The sequence below is a fragment of the Canis lupus genome, chromosome 20, assembly GCF_003254725.2.
Source record: "Canis lupus dingo isolate Sandy chromosome 20, ASM325472v2, whole genome shotgun sequence".
Lineage (NCBI taxonomy): Eukaryota > Metazoa > Chordata > Mammalia > Carnivora > Canidae > Canis > Canis lupus.
Window position 1 is genome coordinate 44,267,090 of NC_064262.1, and position 20,779 is coordinate 44,287,868.

Sequence of the window (20,779 nt, forward strand, 5' to 3'; positions counted from 1 at the left end):
GTGTGGCACCCCCAGAGTCACTTTCCCTCTGTTTGACTACTCTGAAGGCCCTTCTCGTCCGATTGTCCTTCCATCTGTCTATCAAGCGGCCATTCGTCCAGCAAACCTTGACTGTTCTCTGTGGGCCAGACCCTGTCCGAGGGATGCCCCGTGAGTGAAACCAGCCAGCCCTGGCAGACCTGGCGGTCAGACAAGCAGCTAAATAAGTTAATTGCATATATTCCAGGGGCTGCCTTGGGCTGCTTCTGGACTGTGAGCTAGGAGGGCCCAGCAGTGGTGTGCCCCAGACCCTCCCACGGCTCCCCACTATCCACAGCCCCTGCATGCGATTTCAGCTAGTGTGACTAATAGTATTCTCCATTCAAAGAGCAGGACTCTGGGCTGAAGACCCCACCGGCCTCCCAGCAGGAGGGCTCCCAGCGGCTGCTGGTTTATTAGCATTTTATTTGCTTATCCTCACACCACCTAGAGCGTGCCCACACTCGCTGGCCACCAGGGGGTGCAAGAGGCAAAGACTTGGTCAGGCCTTTGGGCCTCCCAAATGGTCATTGTCCACATTCCTGGCTGTTCCTGGTGGGTGCATTTTGATCCTCTATCCTTTTTCACCTAATACGTCCTCTCTCCCATTTTTCAGAGACTGAACTAGCGTTCCATGAGATCGGATTACCCAGTAGGACCTCACATCTCCCCCCCCACCCCCCACCCGTGTACTCCTGGGCCTCCCAGCAGCCTCCCCTCCTTGCCAAGGTAGAGGTGTGGGCATTCCCAAGCCCAACTCAGTAGGACTTGCTCCCAGGAGAGCCTCAGAGATAGGAGGTGGGGGTAGATGGGAGAGGGGCAGTGAGCTCCCTGTGCCATGAGGCATTCAAGTTGGAACCTAGTACCCATGAGGGTAGGGATGACCTGGAAAGGATCTTAGCTCTGGGTGAATTGTGAAGCCACTTCACGCTCTTTCAAATCTGTGGATGGACTAAAAGGAGACGCAAGAGGTCAGTGACTTGCCCCCAGTTCGTCCACAGTGGTCAGGATGGGAATCAGAGTTCAGTTTTGGCTATTTGTCTTTAGCCCCAATTTAAGTTTTGTTTTTTATTTCAGGCCTGCTTTACACTCCCAGAGGGTCCTATCCCTGAGAAATCGCTTCATAGCTCTGACACATACCCCAGCAAGGTCTTTGGATGCCTCGAGCTTGGTCCCCATGCCCCTCCATCACTCAGACCCACTCTAGGGCTCTCCAGTTCTTCAAGAAACCCTTGGGGACACCCCTTTGGTGCCACCACACATGGGACCCTGGCCAGAGGAATCTCCACGATGGGGGAAACTGAGTCTCACACACAGACACAGACATCCCCAACTGCCTGGGTCAGCGCTGGGCTAGGGGGAGGGATGGGGGTAGAGGAACCCCAGATGGGAGGAGGGGGCATTGACGGTGGGCCTCAAAATGATTCCAGCCTCCAGGAGGAGGGGTTGCTATTGTCCCCACTTTTCACATGAGCGAACAGGCTCCCTATGATGCAGTGACCAGCCTGAGGTCATGTAGTAAGTGGGACTCAGAGCTGGGATGCAGACCCAGACTCTCTAAGCCTGAGGACCTATCTGCTGGACCATACTCTACCTGCCAGGGAGGGTCCTTCAAAGCCTTCTCCTGATGACATTGTCGGGGAGGATCTCGAGGAGGGAGGGTGTAGGACAGGAACTGGGATAAAGACAAAAAGGATGGGCTGTTAGAGGAAACTGCGTGAATACAGAAGGTGGAACTGGTCAGAATGGGAAGGGGCGTGGAGCATGAGTGGCCTTAGTGGTGGGAGGGGGCAGTGGGTGGGATGCATGGGCTCAGGCCCACCCAGCTCAGATTAGACAGACCCTTCCAGACACGCCCTGGCTGCTCCCAGAGCTGCTCCAGCTGCCCTCACGTAACCAGAGCCTGCCTGTTGCATCAGAGGCAGGCGGGCAGCCACGGGTAAACAGAGCAGCCCTCGGGGGGCCCGGGGCTCCCCAGCCACCTTCACGCTCCCCAAGCCTTGTTCTCTGCTTTGGAACCAAGGCAGAAGCCCCCATTCTAGCCTGGGCTCTGGTGCATCCTTGGGATACCTGAGTATCTGGTGTTGGGCATTGTGGGACAGTGCCTTGGGGGCAGAGGCAGGACCCCTGGTCTCTACTTTCTTATGACAATGTGAACCGTAGTTTATGTCCAAAGATGAATGCTTTGCCAGACTAGGGATCCAAACTGCCCATGTCACAGATGGGTAGATTGAGGTTTGGGGAAAGGCCTCCCAGAACCCCAGTTTCCTGCCTCAGTGTCCCCCCTCCCACACTGATATCTTTACATGCTCCCCAGAGTCCAGGAATCTAGCCATCTCCTGTTATCTTCCAAGAAGGTGGATACCAGGCAGCGGTTGCAACTCCTCTGCTTTCCCACTTTATCTGCCCCCAATCGACCCCCTCCTCTCCATCTCTCAGCCTCTCTTTGGGTGCTCAGCCCATTCTGCTTCTGCCCACTGCACTGGCTTCATCTCTCTCATCTTCCCCTGCCAAAGAATGCTCCGCACTCTGCCTCTACACCTTTGCAAGTGCTGTTGCCTTCCCCCAGTGGCAAACTCCTGCTCGTGCTTCAAGGCCCAGTAAAATACCCCCTTTTCTGGGAGGCCCTCCCTGGCCCCTTGGGCCTTGTCCTGACTCCCCAGAGCTGGGGGAGTGTATGGCAGCTCTGCTTTCTCCCGACCAGGGGTTTCTCCAGGATTACACAGTCCAAAGTCATCTTCATTCTATAATCTGTTCACATTGATTCACTCACCAACCCTGCTCTGATTTCCTATCTGGGCCTGGCCCTGTTCTGGGTGATGCTAGGTGGTGCTAGGATCCCAGGGAGGGAATGGATATAGGGGTCTGGGCGGGGGTCTAGCCCTGGAAGCCACGCCCCCTGCACACGGCTGACCTTTCAAGCTGAGGAGGGCACCCAGCAGCCAGAGAGGTCTGTTGCCCTCCTGTGGAGACAAGGGAGGCAAGCAAGCATCCAGCTACAGGACGGCACAGATGAGCAACCCACATAGGCGACCCCAGAGCCAACTTTCTGCAGTCTCTCCATTTGGGTGAGAGCAGGGATCAATGTTGGCTTCTAGAAAGGCTCCGTCTCTGGGGACGTCCTACAGGGTCGTGGGTCGGTTATATTTCACTCCGTTTCGAATAAGCCTAGGGTTGGGGCTAGCAGTGATCCTAATTAGAGACAGGGTCCGAATTAGCGTCAGGGTCACTGTAGTAAGGTCAGGGCACCCAGGGAGGGCGGGGGAAGCCTGGCGGGTGTGATCCAGCCCCGCCCTGGCTCCCTTTCTCCATCATACGCCCTCCTCGTTTCGGCGTCTTCCGGGGTCTGAGTCCGGGTCCCCAGAACTCCCGGGGCGGGGCCACGCCCAAGTGCCTGCCCATCGCGGCCCATATGCAAATGAGCCCCACCCCGCCCAATCAGCTCCCGTGGGGGCGGGGCCGCCCCTGCTGAAGGCACCTGTGGCCGCCGGGCGCTCCGAGCTCTGCGCTGCTGCTGCTGCTGCTGCTGCTGCTGCTGCCAGACTGGTACGCGAGCGTGCAAGGGGCCCAGGCCCAGCAGGTGCGTGTCGCGTCCGGCCGAGGTTTGTGTGGTGTCCTTTGAACTGCACCTGTGGGTAGGGTTGGGTTTGGAAGTCCAAGTGTGCTGATGCGCTGTGGAGAGTTGTGTGTCTAAGAGATGTGCGTCCTAGGATGTGAGCCTGAGAGTTTGTGTGTCCTGAGAGGCTGTGTCCAAAGGGTGTGAATCCGAGGGGTGTGTTCGAGGGGGAGGATGTGTCCAAAGAGTTGCAAGCCCAAGGCTTGTGTTTCTGAGAGGTTGTGTGTCTAAGGGTTTTGATGTCATTTGGGGAACTGAGTGTCTAAAATTGTGGGGCCACGGACCCCATTTATGTGTCTGTGAGTTGTGTATTGAGTCTGTGAGCTGGAGTGTCCCCCTCTCCTGGGATGTACCCCTTTGCACATCCTCTAGTCCCTTGTACACAAACCAGTGCCTTCCTGCTATGGCTTTGCCCTTGTGTGTCACTGTCCCACACCTGCATGTGGCATGACTATCCATGTGTGCCTGTGACCGCCATAACCCTTACCTGTCCTGTGGAGTTTGGGCTTCAGGCAGCAAATGTGGGGCCTCAGCTTGGTCCATGGGGTGCCTTGGGGTGAGGCTTGGGGGCAGAATAAGAGGTATGGAGCCCTGGGTGGAGGGGGCACAGCTGCCTGGGTCACCCCCTTCCCTGTGCCTCAGTTTACCCATATGAGAGATGGGTACAGGAACATAGTCACAGCCCTCTGAGATTGTCAGCACATGACAAGGTGGTGGCTGTGTTACTTTCACAGTCATGCTCACCCTGCCCCCCCACTTCTCTCAGGGTCCAGGGCTGCAGACATAGCGGACTGATCTACCTGGTATCCTCAGTCCCTTTGTTGCAGGCTTGAGAAGTCGGAAACAGCTGAGACCTCATGCCTGGCCTGGCTGAAAATCCTCATGCAGGAAGGTCAGGATCTCTGGACATTTGGCATCCAATGACTAGAACTCTGACTATTGGGGTGATGGAAACTGGGTTCAAAACAATATTTAGACTTGGAAGGACAAGCATGTGGGGTTTGATTGCAAAGGTCAAAGGGGCTTTGGGAGAAGTCAGCCTTCCTCCATCTGGTCCCCATGCCTGCCTCCTGCTGCCTGAGTCAAGAAGTGAATCTTGGCTTCCAGAGAATGGAATTTTAGAACATTTAGGGTGCAGGGGGTCTCACCTACAAGAACTGGAAGCTGTTTATCTGGTCTCAAGCTCCCATTTTGCAGGGAGGGAAGACTGAGCCCAGATGGAGCTATCCAGGACCCTTAGGGAAAGTGTGGGCTCAAGGCTGCCCCTCTGCCATCCGGAGAGAACAAGGCCTGGGACAAGGGGCCTAGTCTTCTGTCTTCTCTGTGTGACTTCGGACAGCTCGCTGCCCCTCTCTGAGCTCTGCAGCTGCCCCTGTGACCTGAGCAAGTTGAGCTCGGTCTTGCATCCAACCTCTGACTAATGATTGATTTTGTTAAATCATTACCCAACTGGGCAGATATCTGGAAAATGCAAAGTAAGAGGGGAAAGGGAATTAAAATGATCTGTCACCCCAACTTAGATGCAATGAGTGTAGAAATGTTAGGGGTCTGGCCTTCTAGAAGATTTGAGAAACATATGCACCTGAAGACATGTCACTTTTCAGGGAGGATTTATCATACACTGGGATCCCATTTGAGGTCAGAGAGATCACCAGCCCTGGCCCTTGAATCCCTGTGGGGTGAACACAGAGGTTGGATCCCATTTCTCAACCCCCCAAAAGGGGTCTCCCTGTGCCTGCATCTTGGGAGCTGTGAGGCTGCCCTGTCACCTCCAGGTCCAGGAATGAGTGTCTTGGACCCCAACAATGTCCCAGGCTCACTTCCCAGAATGGTGACTTTGGGATGCAGCAGGATGGCCCTGGGGTACAAGCCCAGGCTAGGGTGAGATCTGGGGGTCTTGCTGTGTGACCCAGAGAAGACTGCTTCCTCTTGTGTAAAATAGGGACAGTGATCTCCGCTTCACTGGGCTGTTTGTGGGTCAGGCAGGTTCTGTGTGTAAATGAGGTGGCATGTGGGCCTGGGCAGACAGTAGGCACTCAATAATAGAGGTGCCATCCGAACTGTGACCGAGTGGAAGTGCCTGTGAGCTCCATCTAGGCCCATCCCCACCCCACCCTCTACCAGAGCCAAGGAGGCCTCAGGGCTGTCCGCTTTCCTGGCCTGATCTCCAGGTCCAGTTCACCCGAGATCAAGGCGAGGTCAGAAGGGAGCAGTTGAGGATCCCTCAACTGAGGATCCCTCAGAAGGGAGCAGTTGAGGCCACTTGGCACAAGGAGTCACAGGCCATGGGCACAGGCCTGCCCCTCTCCACTTTCTATACTCACAGCCCTCATGTTTCCCACAAGATGCTGTCCTGGCCCCCTGTCCCAATAGGGCTTTTTCTCATGAGAGCCAAGGGGTCTTTTGAAAATCCTGAGTCAGACCGCAGCTCTCATCTACTCATGCACCCTCCATGGCTCCCCATCGCTCTGCAGTCACCCTCTCATCCCCACCCCTGAGGCCCCATGTGGCCCCCCTGTCCTCCTCTATCTTCGTCGGCTCCTACTCCCCCTGCTTTGGTCACATTGGCTCCCCCTGCACCTGGAAGCTGGCCAGCATGTTCACACCTCAGGTCCTTCTCACCTGCCATTTCTTCCACCGGGTTGTCCCTCCCCCACATGGCTGTCCTCTCATCCATGTCCCCATTTTCAGAAAGGCCCTTCTGACCCCTCTGTCCAAAGCAGCTCCCTCCCCTGCCAGCCACCCCTCCTGCTTTCCCCTGTTGAATTTCTTCCTTGAAGGCCTCTGTCTCTTCCACGATTCTGTGTCTGTTGTCACCTCTCCCACAGGGCTGGGTCTGTCCACTCCCTGCCCCCGTGTCCCCTGTACCTGGTGTGCTCCCAGACACTTCTGGGGAAGAGTATGGGGACCAGGGCTGCCCAAAGATCCCATCTTTGGATGACTATGTCTTGGGTTTGCTGGGCTGTGGGCCGAGTCCCTTCTGCCCAGCACTGACAGATGTGCTAATTTCCCAAGCAGGGAGGCCCTGGCCTCCGGGGATGAATTTCTGGGGTCCCATGGGGAGATCTTTCTCTGGAACAAAGAGAGGGAAATATTGAGCCATCTCTGCAGTTGCCCCTATGGCTCAGGGAACATCACTGGGTGCCTTGGGTGGTTCTGGGCTCCAACTTAGGGCAGCAGGGTTGGGTTCTGAATGTGGAGTCTCCAACTCCAGGGGTCAGGGTCCCAAATCCTTCAGGGAGGTGGGATGGGGTAGCAGGCTTCTGTTTGCAGTGGCCATGTCAGAGAAACTGACCTTTTTGGCAGATGATAGACATGATTTCCCTCCTAGATGGATGGCGGTATCTATGGAGGGTCAGTCCCTGGGCTTGAGAGGAAGATGAACACCATCCAGTTGGTCGTTATGCTGGTGACCGTTTAGAGCAGGGGTCTCAGACCAGAAGGGGATGGGACTCAAATTTGTTTTATGGGCCACAGGGCACTTAAAAGAAAACTGAACAGGTGGTCAATGTTTCTTCCATATATTTATTTTTTAATTTTTATTTATTTATTCATGAGAGACAGAGAGAAAGGCAGAGACATAGGCAGAGGGAGAAGCAGGCTCCCTGCAAGGAGCCCATTGCGAGGCTCAATTCAATCCCAGGACCCTGGGATCATGCCCTGAGCTAAAGGCACATGCTCAACCATTGAGGCATCCAAGGGTCCCATTTCTTCCATTTATAAAAAAAGCAGTTTGCTCCTTTCCTCAAGGAAGGGTGATCAGGGGCCTACTGTGTGCTGGGCACTGGGGAGGCTCCTGATGGGGCAATGTGATTGTCAAAGTAACAAAGAAACACAAAAAGTTTCTGGTAGGACTGAGTGCCTCAGGGAGAGACGAATCTCCCCTGGGAAATTGGTTCCTCCAGAAAAAGGAATTTCTGCCTGGCCTCAGAGGACATGGAGCAGTTTCTCAGACCTGAGTGATCTGGGCAAGGGGGGTTCCAGGGGAAAAGCCCCCCAGCCTAGGCAAGGCGGGTGACCAGAATGTGTGGGGCTGCTATTTCAGATGCCCGAAAAGGGGCAGAAGGTGTACTAGGAATTTGCTGGTAGGTGAGGCCTTTCTAAAGAGGAGGGACAGGTGGGTAGGCTCCTGGGGAGCTCCCAGGGACTCGTGGTACAAACGGGGAAACTAAGCCTCAGAGCATGTCAGGCAGTAAATGTGCGGTGGAGCCGGGAATTGACCCTGGCCTGGCCAGGCCCACAGTCACAGCCCTGGCCTCTCAGCACATGGCCACAGTGGGCCCTCCAAGGAGCATACCTGGGGAGAGGAGGTCTGAGGGACCCCATTAGGCCTCAGTTTCCCCATGGGTGCCAGAGGGACCCATGGACAAGGAACCCCTAGGGGCATTCTCCAACTGGAACATTCTGTTTCTGGGATTCCGAGTGCCTGTGGGTGACACATCCCACTCTCAGACCCCTAGAGTTCCCAGGATCACCACAAAGATCTCTACAATCCCCTGCCACCTGCTCCACTGTAGCCTGTGACTCCTATGAAGCATCCAAATATGTGGCCCCCTCCAAATGCTTACTTCCCACAGACTCCCCAGCCTGATTCTCCCCTGGAGCTGCGGACCACTCTGCCTTAAGGAGCCAGAGGGTTGGGCATTACCACTGCAGATGTAGGAGCCCTACCTGTGTCCAGGGATCTACGGGAAATGGACAAAAAACATGCGTGTGTTTGGGGGGCATGGTATGTTTGGGGGCGCCCGCATGTATTTGGGAGTTTGTGTGCAATTGGGGAATTGGAATGTGTTAGGGGCCCGGTGTGTGTCTGGAGAGGTCTATGTGTATTTGGGGGTCTGCATATGCAGGATGATCTGAGTGTGTTTTGAGGATATGTGTGTTTGGAAAGTTGTATGGGTTTGGAGGGGTCTGTATTTTGGACTGCACATCTTTTGGGGACTTTTGTACGGAGGGATTCACATGTGTTTGGGGGTGATGCATGTGCCCAAGATATCTATGTATATTTTAAGCATCTGTGGATTTTGAAGGGCTCTGCATGTGTTTGGGGGACTCCTTGTGTGGGGCATCTCCCTACCCTCATCTGTCCATCTGAGGAATGAGCTTCCTCAACCCCCACTGCCTAGTCTGCCTAGGTCCCCTGCTCTGATCTAGGCCCCTCCCGGGGCTGAGCAGAGCTGACCATATGACCATGAAAGCTCCTAGCAACTGTAGAGCACCTGCTGTGAAGACTTGCTCCTCAGCTCAACAAGGCAGCCTTGAGTCTCCCCATTTCCTGGTGGACGAAACTGAGGCCCACGGAAGCTTGGCCCCACCAGAGTCACTGACAGAGCCCACCTGCCCTCTGGGACCGCTGTGGGCTGAGCCAGCCCCTAAGTCACCCACAGAGGCCCCTCACTTGGGGCACCATCTCCCCAGGCCCCCAGGGTAGGAGGCAGGCCCAGGGCCCCTGCTGGGGAGGGGAGGGTCGCTGGCAGCTGGGGTCGGAACAGCTTGAGCCCTCAAGAGAGGGGAGGGGGGGGTCCCAGCTTTCCAAGGGGCTCTTCCTGTCGCCTGTAATGAGGTACTTGGGGAACAGGTGATGAAACCACCTCCTGGGTTGCGTGAGGCGGGGCTGCAGGCCTGATTCGCTGCAGCCGCCCAGGAGCGGCGCCCCCTCCCCGCTTCGCCGCGTCCCCATGGGCCCTCCCCTCCCCCACGGCCACCCACCTGCCTCTCACTTCTCCTTTCCTCCCCTCCTTTCCCGGTTCGGGTGCCCCGGCAATCTGTGGCCTCTGGGCTCAGGGCTCTGGCAGTGTGACTGTGCCACTCGTCCCCCATTTAAGCCCCACTGGGAGCCAAGAAGGGGAACTTGACTGGCTCCTGGTCTTTTCTCTCAAACCCTCACCGCAAGGCCTTTGAGGTCAGAATTTTGTGACCCATTTTATGGGGGAGGAAGTGGGGGTTCGATGTCACCCAGCGTGTCGCTGTGATCTTGCGGGATGACATGCTGACTCAGCACCCCCAGTTCCAAGGCCCTGCGCATCTTCCTCCTGGCTTCTGGAAGGCCAGAGGACAAGGTCAGCAGAGCCATCCACTACCCTCTCCTCCCCAGCTGCTGGGAGAAAGATTCTCACCCCCATTTACAGGTGAGAAAATGGAGTCCTCAGATGGGGAGGGTGCAGTGGTGAAGGGTCAGTGGGAGGGTGGCTTCCTTTCCAGCTCCCATATCTCCATCACCAAGGTGGTAAAAGGACCCACCAGGTCAAGAAGGTGATAGTTTATGGACCAGAGGTGTTTGTTGATTGACTTAGCGACCACAGGTACAGAGAGTTTATGATCTCCGGGCACTCAGGAAATCTTCCTTTGTCCTCTCAGTTCTTTCTCTGCGCAGCGCTCAGGCCTGGGATGCCCAGCTCTTCTCCCCCCTGCCAAGTATGCCACCAGTTCAGGCCTCATGTCTCCTGCCTGGACACCTGCCCCAGCCTCTCCCTGTCACTTTCCTCCTTCTTAGATGCTACCTCCTTGGCAGCCATGAGCAGGAGAAGCTTTAAAAAAAAAAAAATCCTTTTAGTTTAGTTGAGATAAATCATAGAGAGAAAGATGCACAAATCATCAGAATGGGGCTAACACATTTACACAAATGAAACATGCCTGAGTGCCTGGACTCTGGACCGGCGAGCAGCCTCCTGAGGCTCCTGCTGCCCTGTCACAGCGCCTGCCTAGGGTGGCCACTGTGCCGATCCTCATCACTATAAGGGAATTTTGCCACTTCTGGAACTTCATGTGAATGGGATTACGGAGTGTGTCCCCGCCCCCCCCCCTTTTTTAAAGATTTTATTTATTTATTCATGAGAGACACACAGAAAAAGAGGCAAAGGGAGATGCAGGCTGCAGGGAGCCCTGATGTGGGACTTGATCCCAGGACCCGGGAATCACATCCCGAGCCAAAAGCAGACACTCAATTGCTGAGCCACCCAGGCATCACAGTGTGTCCCCTCTGTTGAGTCCAGCATCGTGGAATCGGTTCGCGGTCTGGGAGGTTTACCTGTATGGTTCCATGGAGCTGGCGTGCATCCTTTTACTGTGTTGTGTAGTAATCTATCACAGAATCTAGCAGAGAGTATTAACTGATTCTCCCATGGGGGCCCTTTGGGTGGGTTCTAGCTTGGGGGCAACGATGAATGAAGCTATTGAAAACACTCTTGCTGGTGTCCTTTGGTAAAATGTGGATCCGTTTCTCTTGGGTGAATACTGAGAAGAGAGATCTCTGGGTTATAGGGAAGACATATATTCCCCTTTAGTAGACACCAGGTAGTTTTCCAGAGTGGCTCCACCTCTTTCCCCTCCCACCAGCAATGTAAGAGAGTGCAAGGGGATTTTTCAAACTGTAAAATTATGTCCCGATGCCCCTGCCCCCAAACTCTCCATGGCTCCTCATTGACCTCAGAGCAAAGCCCACAGTCTTTGCTGTGGCCTTATGTGATCAGATCCCCACAATCTTCCCTATACCATCCTCCATCCCTCCCCCATCTCCCCACTGTCATGCTGTCCAACCATACAGCAGTCTGTGATTCCTTTAAAATATCAAACTCTTGGGATCCCTGGGTGGCGCAGTGCTTTGGCGCCTGCCTTTGGCCCAGGGCGCGATCCTGGAGACCCGGGATCGAATCCCACATCGGGCTCCCGGTGCATGGAACCTGCTTCTCCCTCTGCCTATGTCTCTGCCTCTCTCTCTCTCTCTCTCTCTGACTATCATAAATAAATAAAAATTAAAAAAAATATCAAACTCTTGACGGTTCCAGACCTTTGCCCTTGGAGATGCCCCTGCCAGGAGCACCCTTCCCCGCCATTCTCCCATGACTGGCCCTTCCCTTGCTTGGTTGTCTCTTTCTCGTGCTTCAGGTTTCAGCTCCAATCTCACCTCTTCAAAGATGTCTTCCCTAGAAACCCTGAGAATTCACATGGGTTCACATGGCCCCTTTTGTGGTCAATACACCTCACTTTTTGGACTTACTCAGGTTCTTTTTTAAACATTTTTAAAATTTATTCATGAGAGACACAGAGAGTGGCAGAGACATGGCAGAAGGAGGAGAAACAGAGATCCTGGAATTCTGGAGGCAAAGGCAGATGCTCAACTGCTGAGCCACCCAGGCGTCCCATTCGGGTTCTGACATATAGAAGTTTTCATAAAAATGACTTGGGCAATTTTCATTGTTTGCAAAGATCTGAGTTGTTTTTTTTTTTTTTTTTTTTAAGATTTTATTTATACATTCATGAGAGACACACAGAGAAAGGCAGAGACATAGGCAAAAGGAGAAGCGGGTTCCCTGTGGGGAATCCGATGTGGAACTCAATCCCGGGACCCCGGGATCACTACCTGAGTCAAAGGCAGATGCTCAACCGCTAAGCCACCCAGGCGTCCCCTGAGTTAGTTTTAATAATGTTGCATTTCCCTCTCCTTTGAGGTTTGATAAAAGCTGTAAAACCATCTGGGCCTGCTGTCCTTTTAATGGTGGGTCTTGAGTCACTTTTCTAATCTCTGGTCTTTGATCTACTTAAACTTTCTACTTCTTTTGTGGTCAGCTTATTGCAGTGGTTGGCACATGGTTGATACTACATGCTAAGCATGAGGGTATGAAGAAAAGGGTAAGGAAGTGCTGGACTCTTTTTTTTTTTTTTTATGTGCTGGACTCTTGACTTCAAATGCCTGCTCCCTGCTCATTTGCTCAGGCCCCCACCCAACCTGTCCATCAAGGAAACTCCAACCACATGTTTCATCCTCTGAGATGCCCTCTTGGATTTCTCCTGACCCTTCTTCCCTGTTCCATTCTTGGGTCAGTGGGTCCATCTCTCTGCTTCTCTGCTGAGCAGATGCCACAAGCTCTCTACTTTCTGGCTGGATATCGTGTGTATGGGGGGGTGGGGAATGTATGCACAGAAGAGGCGCCCCCCCCCCCCCCCCCCCCCCCCCGTGCCTGGCACACTCAGCATGTGCTGCTACCTCCCCCCAGCAGTTCCGATCACGCCAACATCTGGAGAACAGGCCACCGGGTCTGTCTGCGGCTCAGTGGGGATTTGCATGTGAGTACAAATATACATGCACACTCTGGGCCTTCCGCCTCCGCATTCCTTGGCTGGCCCTTCACACCTGGGCTTGAGACAGGTCAACGCTGAGTGACTGGATTTGCATGCCCATGTATTTCTGGGTAGGGAGTCAGCTGGGGGAGTCTGAGAGGAAGTTGTTGAGGGAAGCTGGGGGGAGTTCAGAGTCTCTTTTGACCTGATCCATTCACTAAATCTGGTCCTGCGGGGCTTCCAGTCTGAGGGGGACAGAGCTGGATATACCCACCCCAGTTTTTGGGGTCAAAACTGGAGAGGAACTTCGGGAGCTGTAGGAGTCCAGAGTGAGGGCAGGGAGGACTTCCTGGAGGAATGAATTTTTTTTTTAAATTTATTTATGATAGGCACACAGCAAGAGAGAGAGAGGCAGAGACACAGGCAGAGAGAGAGGCAGGCTCCATGCACCGGGAGCCCGACGTGGGATTTGATCCCGGGTCTCCAGGATCGCGCCCTGGGCCAAAGGCAGGCGCTAAACCACTGTGCCACCCAGGGATCCCCAGGAATGAATTTTTAAGCTGCGTTTTGAAGTGTGAATAGGAGTTGGCCAAGTGAAAAAAGGGCTTTCCAGGCAGAGTCATTTTGTTATGGGAAGATTAAGATGGGCAGGGGCTGATTGGGGCAGGGCTTCAAATGCCCAGTTGGAAACTAGAAATTTCTCCTGAGGGCAGAGAGGAGCCATGGAGAGTGTGTGAGCAGGCAGAGGTGTGATCAGAGCTGTGTGCTGGGTGGATCCCTCAAGAGCCAGAATAGGAGATGGCTTTGGTTCTCAGGTGAGGATTGGGGGCTTCGAGGTCACTGAGAGTCAGAAGAGTCAAACCCCAGCATGAGCCCATCTGCATCTGTCAGGCCTGGCCCCAGAGATGGCAGAGGATCTGGTGGATTTGGAGGAACCAAAGACCCCTGGAGTATACTGACTTAAAGTGTATGATGTGGGTCTAGAACTGGAGGAGAGGTGGCTCGCCCCTAGTCTCTGCCCAGATGGACACAGCCCTGGTCTCCCCTCAAGTCTCCTGCCTGCTGCTCCCCGTGGCAACTGTGGCTAAATTTATAAATGATATATCAAACCCCATCCCATGCTCAAAACCCTCTCATGGCTCTCTGTCACTCTTACACCAAAACCCACAGTCCTCCGCACAGCTCAGAGGACCGAAGTGACCTTGCCCCTGTGACTTCTACTCCTGGCTTCCTTGCTCCAGCTTCATTACTGTGTCTCATCCTTCAGAGCCTTGGTACCTGCTCCTCCTTCTACTTGGAACTCACTTCCTGTCTTGGCTCCAAGAGACCACCCCCACCCCTGGGTCTTCTGGTTTGTGGGGCTCCCTCATTATGTGAACCCTGCCCTGGCCAGGATGTGCTCGTCTAAACTGGGGACAGATTGAGTAGTGTCCACATTCAGATCTTCCAGGCCCAGATTCATGTCTGAGTCCCACGTTCCCATGGGACCCCAGGCACGGGGGCATTTCCGGAGTCACCTTGGCACCAGGACCTCCGGACCAGTGCCCCTCTTCTGTCCCCAGGGACTTGTCAGGGCTGGGGCAACACGTCCCAGCCGTGGGAACATCACCCGATTCCGGCCAGGGATTAAAATTAGCCTGGGAAGTTAAATTTAGCAAGTCAAGCTGGAACTGGGGGGCCAGGGCTAGGGCTCCCGTGGGTCCTGGCTCTGCATCGTTGTGACTGCTCGGAGACCCAGACCAGAGAGAGTGGAGAGCACACGTAGGGTCACACAGCAGGCCAAATACAACAGTTGTCTAACACGCCTGGGCCCTGAGACTCTGGGACAGTGGGATGGAGAGTCCCACCCAAACCTCTGGAGCTGGAGTCTGGGAAGCAGGTATGGTTGCTCCTGGAGATGGATTCGCATTTTCTTATACTTCTCAAGAGTTCATTCCCAAGCCTTGTGTTAGGTGCTCTGCATTTCATCCCTAGCCCTTCCACAGAACAGCACACTGAGGCCTGAGGAGAGGCATCCCTTGCTGAGGACTGCCCAGTGGGTTGGAGGCTGTCTGGCACCTGACCTCAGGCCTGCCTGACCCTGGAAGCCTCAGCCTCACCTGAAACCTCAGTCACCTATGAGATGGGAGGGGCTGGGAGATCCTGTGGTCATAGAGTTGGTGGAGGGGGTCTTGGATGCCTTGGATGTCTTGGAGTGGCTGTCTGTATGGTGGCATGAATGCTACACGATGGGCTACATGAATGAAGCCTTCATTCCAAGGAGCTCTGCATGGGGAGAGCTGGGGAAAGCCTGGATCCCAACATGCTGCATAACTTAGGGACATGCTGCCCTTCACGAGTTGTCCATTCTCACCCTTGAGTACCCTTCCAGGGAGATCCAAGGTCCTCATGAGAAGGGTTCAGGGTTTCTTTCAAGCAGACCTCAGGCCAAAACCCCAGTGTGGGCTCTAAACTTGAGGTCTTTTCAGGGTGTCTCGACCTACTCCCACCTGTAACTTTTTTTCCTTTTTTAAAGATTAATTTATCCATTTTATTTATTTTTTAAAAAGCTTTCATTTATTTATTTGAGAAAGAGAGCATGCAGGAGCACAGGGAGGTACAGAAGGAAAGAGGTGAGCAGACTCTCCGCTGAGCAGGAAGCCTGACGCGGGGCTCTATCACAGGACCCTGAGATCACAACCCAAGCTGAAATCAAGAGTCAGATGCTCAGCTGACTAAGCTGCCCAGGTCCCCCCTGTTATTCTTTTTAAATGGATATAATATATAATCACTAAAACGGGAAAGTTAGAAAATTCAGATAATCAAAAAGGGAAGGGGGAAAGAAAGGACACCGAAGGTCACACATTGTATGGTTCCATTTACATGAAATGTCTAGAAAGGCACAAGTTCATAGAGACAGATCTGTGGTTGCCAGGGGTTGGGGGAAGGAGGGTAGAGAGGGACTGCTAATACTCATAGGGTCTCCTTTTGGGGGGATGAAAACTTTCTGGAACTATCTAGACGTGGTGGTTGTACAACACTGTATACGCACTAAATGCCACTGAATCGCACACTTTAAAATGGCTAATTTTAGGTTGTGTGAATTGCATCTAAATTTTTTTTAAAAGGGGGAAAAATTTCACCCATAAATTTCCACCCAGCAGTGACTCCTATCTTGCTTATTTCTTTCTAGTTCTTTTTCTACTTTCAATGCAATTTTTAAATATACGTTTTCTTGTAACCACAGCCCTCGATCCTGCTTGTTGGGCAGCTGTTACTGGATTGAATGACTTAAAGGTGTCCAATGTGCGGACCAGGCTTTTTTTTTTTTTTTTTTTTTTCCAGTGGCTCAAGATTAGTGATTCAGTGAGCAATGTTTCCTGAACGCTGCCAGGTATCGGCATCAGATGTCCATCCAACCTGGCCCGTCAAGGACTTTTAGGCTGTTGCCAGTACTCATAATACTGGCGCATATGTGGCACTTACTGTGTGCCTGGAGGATCTGAATGCTTCCCATGGGTTAGCTCATTTTATCTCCCGACAACAGGGGGCTGTGCATGACACACACAGAGGGGCTAGGGAGGTCAGGCTCCCCTGAGGCCCCACAATTACCAGCTTGTTTCGTTTTAGAGGCAGGGGCGGGGCCGGACCCCAATCCTTTGCCTGGTTAGCCTTCTCTTCATGTGGAATTGGTCCAAAGGTGTTTACTGAGCATCTACTGCATCCTGGGCTGGTTGAGGGTGGGGGTTGTGGGGTGACCTGGCCTGCCTTGATTTCCCCATTATCTCCCCGCTCAGTGCTTGGCAGGGGGCAGGCGGAAGACAGAAGGGAAGCTGGGTGCCTGGTCTCACTTTCCATCAGCCCACTCTGTCCTCTCTTCCTTCCCCCCCAAGGCCAAGGTCTTTCCATCCAGCCTGGGACAATGGGGAGGAAAAAAATCCAGATCTCGCGCATTCTGGACCAAAGGAATCGGCAGGTGAGTTTCACTGGTTGGAAGAGCAGTTGGGGGAAGGGTGTTCTTGGCAGCAGATGCAGCCTGGGTGAAGGCCTGTCCATTTGGGGGGACTGCAAGGGAATGGGGAGCCTTGATGCGGTGTCCAGAGTTTGAAATGTAGCATTTGCTCATTTTCATGATGATTTATTCATTTACTCTCCCTGATGACTGGAGCCCCAGTAGGAGAGATGGAGCTTGACACAAACACACCCAATCCAGGGCTGGTCCAGAGGGAGGCACGGACCTGAGGAAGCTCAGAGAGGCAATGTGGGCTCTATCCTGAAGACCAAGGAAAACTTCCCCAAGGAGACGACATTTGGGCTAGGTTTTGAAGCACCAATAGGAGTTTGCCAGGTTGAGAAGGGAGAAGGAAGGAGCAGTACAGCCAGGAAGGACACCGTGCCCAAGGCATAGAGTCAGGAGGCCCCTCCATCTCCTCCTCGCCACCCCAAATCCATGTCTTCTCCCACCCTGCCTGTGGGTCCTGGGTCCAGGTGACGTTTACCAAGCGGAAGTTCGGGCTGATGAAGAAGGCCTATGAGCTGAGCGTGCTCTGCGACTGTGAGATCGCCCTCATCATCTTCAACAGCGCCAATCGCCTCTTCCAGTATGCCAGCACGGACATGGACCGCGTGCTCCTGAAGTACACGGAGTACAGTGAGCCCCACGAGAGCCGCACCAACACCGACATCCTCGAGGTACCCTGGGGCCCTCCGCCCCAGCGCCCGAAGTCCAGCTCACTGCACTTGCTCAGAGCCTAGGGAGTCTTGGTTGGCACAAAAGATGAGTGTTGTAATCTGGCTTTACTGCTGGTTTGAGTGGTTTAAAAGCAGGTTCGAGGTAATGTGGGGTTCCTCTCAGGAGCAACTGCCCCCATAGCAGGAAGAAAAACATTAGCCTCTGTGCATCAAGGGCTGCCCTCTGTGTCCCTCGCACACCTCATCTCATTTAATCCTGTCACCTGTTTGGTGAGTGCAGAAACAGAATAAAGGGTACCTGAAAGCAAGCAGACCTCACTGAGGTCCGGGAGTGGTTTTGTCTGAGCTGCCCTGTCCCCAGGAGAAAGAAGCAGAAACACCCCTGCGCTAGCTGATTTGCCCTCCCACACCTACCACCCAGGATGGGCAAGATCACTTCCCTTTGGAAATGGGAATCTTTACCCAAGGTGGGAAGCTAAAGCCACAGAGATGGAGAGACCAGCAGGCCTAGGACTGCACGTGGTGACCCCCAATGTTTCAGGAGGGTGGGAAGAAGCGGGGGTCCAGGAGAACCGGGGTCCAGGAGTATGCAGGTCCGGGGGGAGCAGCTCAGGAAAGCCTGTAATGTTGTCCTCCAACATCTTTTAAATACCTATTACACTCCAGCCTTGGAGGCTGCATGCAAGAGCAGGATGGAGATATCAGGGTTATATTCAGGAGGAGCGTTAGGACTGTGCCAGCAGGTCCAGGTGGATCTCCACCCCTACTGTGTGACCTGGGCCTCTCTGGTCCCAGGGCAGAACAGTCCCTCTCTCACAGGCATTTGGAATTTACTAGATGTAACTCACTAGAGTTTTTGGTCAATGGGATTTGTCTGGAATAGGCTGTGCCTGCACTCTGATCCACCCGCAGAGCTGGGTAGGGTAGGTCTCTTCCCTCTCCCATAGAACCAGGTTCCCTGGCTAGGACGGTGGGAGGGTCACCCTATTGTTTCCCCTCCTCACAGACACTGAAGCGGAGGGGTGTGGGCCTCGATGGACCAGAGCTGGAGCCAGATGAAGGGCCCGAGGGGCCAGGAGAGAAGCTGCGGAGGTTGGCAGGTGATGGGGGTGACCCAGCCTTGCCCCGGCCCCGGCTCTATGTAAGTGACTTCATGCACCACCGGGAAGGGGCCCTCCCTCACCTCCTAGGCCTAAGTGGCCAAGGCTGAGACTAAGACAGAGAACTAAGGCCAAGAAACCTAGAGTTTGGGAACACGTCTCTGCCTAGGTGGAAAGGGAAGGCTTCCTAGAGGAGTGGGCATTATCATTGGGGCTTTGAAGGATGAATAAGAGTTCAATGGACAGCCATTCCCTTCCTTCTTTATTTCTTTAATTCATCAAACACTCTGGGAAGCCCCCTCAGTGCCAACCCCATATTGAATAAGAAGCCTCAGCCCTGGGCCTAGGTGCCAATGAGTGACAGGACCGAACACAGGCTCCTTCAGTCATGTGGGGTTAGGCCAGAGGGAGGAGTAGCAAGGGCTTCCAGAAGTGGATGCTGGCCCCTGACTTTCTGTGTTGGATTTGATGTCCTCATCAACATGTTCCTCCAACCAATCCTGTCCTCTCTACCCTCAGCCAGCAGCCCCTACAATGCCTAGCCCAGACATGGTATATGGGGCCCTGCCCCCACCAGGCTGCGACCCCAGTGGGCTTGGGGAGGCCCTTCCTGCCCAGAGCCGCCCATCCCCTTTCCGGCCAGCGGCCCCCAAAGCTGGACCCCCAGGTAAGGATGGGCCATAGGTCCTGGGGCAAAAGGGGGTGGAGATCCAACGGGGTGGGGGGGTCGTAGTGGGGAAGGTGGCTCAGGCACTGCTTGTCTGTGTATTACCTCTGGACCTCAGACTTCATTAGATGACATGGCCACATGTCCTCTCTCTCTGGGGGTTTCCTGCTCCTCAGGCCTGGCACACCCTCTCTTTTCACCGAGCCACCTTGCCAGCAAGACACCACCACCCCTGTACTTGGCAGCAGATGGGCGGAGGCCGGACCTGCCTGGTAGCCTGGCAGGGGCCCGAGGGGGACTGAGCACCTCGGTGAGTGAGGGGAAGGCGTGGCAGGGCTGATGGGGCAAGGCAGGATGGCCTGGGTGTGGGCCTCAGTTTCCCCTTTATCGTCTCCCCACAGCGAGGCCTCTATGGTAGCCTACAGAGTCCGTGCTCTGCCACAGCTCCAGGACCCCCACTGGGTAGTTTCCCCTTCCTCCCTGCAGGCCCCCCAGGTATGCACCCCCTATGTGCCCTGCCCAGGGAGACATCCATACAACTGCCTGTTGGGGGTGAGGGGTGGAATGGTCAGGCTTGGGCAAGGGGCTCTCTAAGGTCAGGGCCTCAGTTTATTCCTCCTACCTCCCAGAATATAGCCTAGGAGACCCTCCTCCACCCCCTGGCCTGCTGCAGCCCCCTACCCTGGCCCCCTGGCAGCACTCGAGGGGCGATGGGCCCCCAGCCGCCCCTCCCCAGCCCAGGTAAGTGCCCCAACTGCCCTTCCTCTCATCCCTAATGCGGTCATTTTTGTGGGGTCCCCCCAAGTCTTCCGAAGCCCCTAGCCACTGCTGACCTCTGGCGGCCACTCCTGGTTCGACACGCAGCCTCTCCCGACTCTCCTCCATGGGATGGGTGGCTATTTTGGAAACCCCAGGAGGGACCGCCACCCCCTCCTTTCCCAAGGTCCTCCTGCCGAGCCTTTGCCCGAGCCATGCCACCTCCCCGGCTTCCCTCCCTTCCTCGCTGAGCTCACAGCTCTCTCTCTCTCTCTCTCTCTCTCTCTCTCTCTCTCTCTCTCCCTGCAGTGGGGGCCGAAGCCTGAGTGAGGAGGGGCCCCCCGCCCGCGGTGCCTCCCCGCCGACCCCCCCAGGTCAGCATCAAGTCCGAGCGCCTCTCGCCGGCCCCCGGGGGCCCCGGAGACTTTCCCAAGACTTTCCCCTACCCCTTGCTCCTGTCGCGGCCCCTGGCGGAGCCGCTACGGCCCGGGCCGCCCCTGCGCCGACTGCCCACTGCGGACGGCTGGGCCCGGTAGTGGACCCCGGGATGGCACGGTCCTTCTTCCCACGCGGGGCTGGGCGAGGGCACGTGGGTCCCAACCTCCCTCCCCCGCGTCCTTAGAGAAGATGGAGAAGTTATGACCCTCCAAAGTGAGGGCCTGGAGTTCGGATCCACGGGGGGGGGGGGGGGCTCCTTTCTCCCTCTCCTGTGTGTGTATCCACCAATAAAACACGCGTGGTGTCCACGGACGACACTGTCGCTGCTCAGAGCCACCACCATGTCCGGATCCTCCCATCTCTTTCCAAGATGTCTCAGTCTTGCCTTGTCTGGGTTTGGGGTGGGGAGACAAGGGTTCGGGGGAGGGATCTCGGAGGAAGGACGTTGAGGGGTAG

At 54.8% G+C, this 20,779-nt stretch overlaps 1 protein-coding gene across 1 annotated transcript in view; it reads left to right on the plus strand.

Annotated features, from left to right (window-relative positions):
- Positions 1-20,552, plus strand: part of MEF2B (myocyte enhancer factor 2B) — a 25,859-nt gene extending 5,307 nt beyond the window's left edge. The window contains 9 exon segments of the mRNA XM_049098073.1: positions 16,564-16,646; positions 17,159-17,362; positions 18,369-18,503; positions 18,982-19,129; positions 19,306-19,439; positions 19,531-19,624; positions 19,759-19,870; positions 20,195-20,258; positions 20,260-20,552. Coding sequence (XP_048954030.1) covers positions 16,564-16,646; positions 17,159-17,362; positions 18,369-18,503; positions 18,982-19,129; positions 19,306-19,439; positions 19,531-19,624; positions 19,759-19,870; positions 20,195-20,258; positions 20,260-20,421 — 1,136 coding nt within the window. The 3' untranslated portion in view covers positions 20,422-20,552.
- The last annotated feature ends 227 nt before the right edge of the window (positions 20,553-20,779 follow it).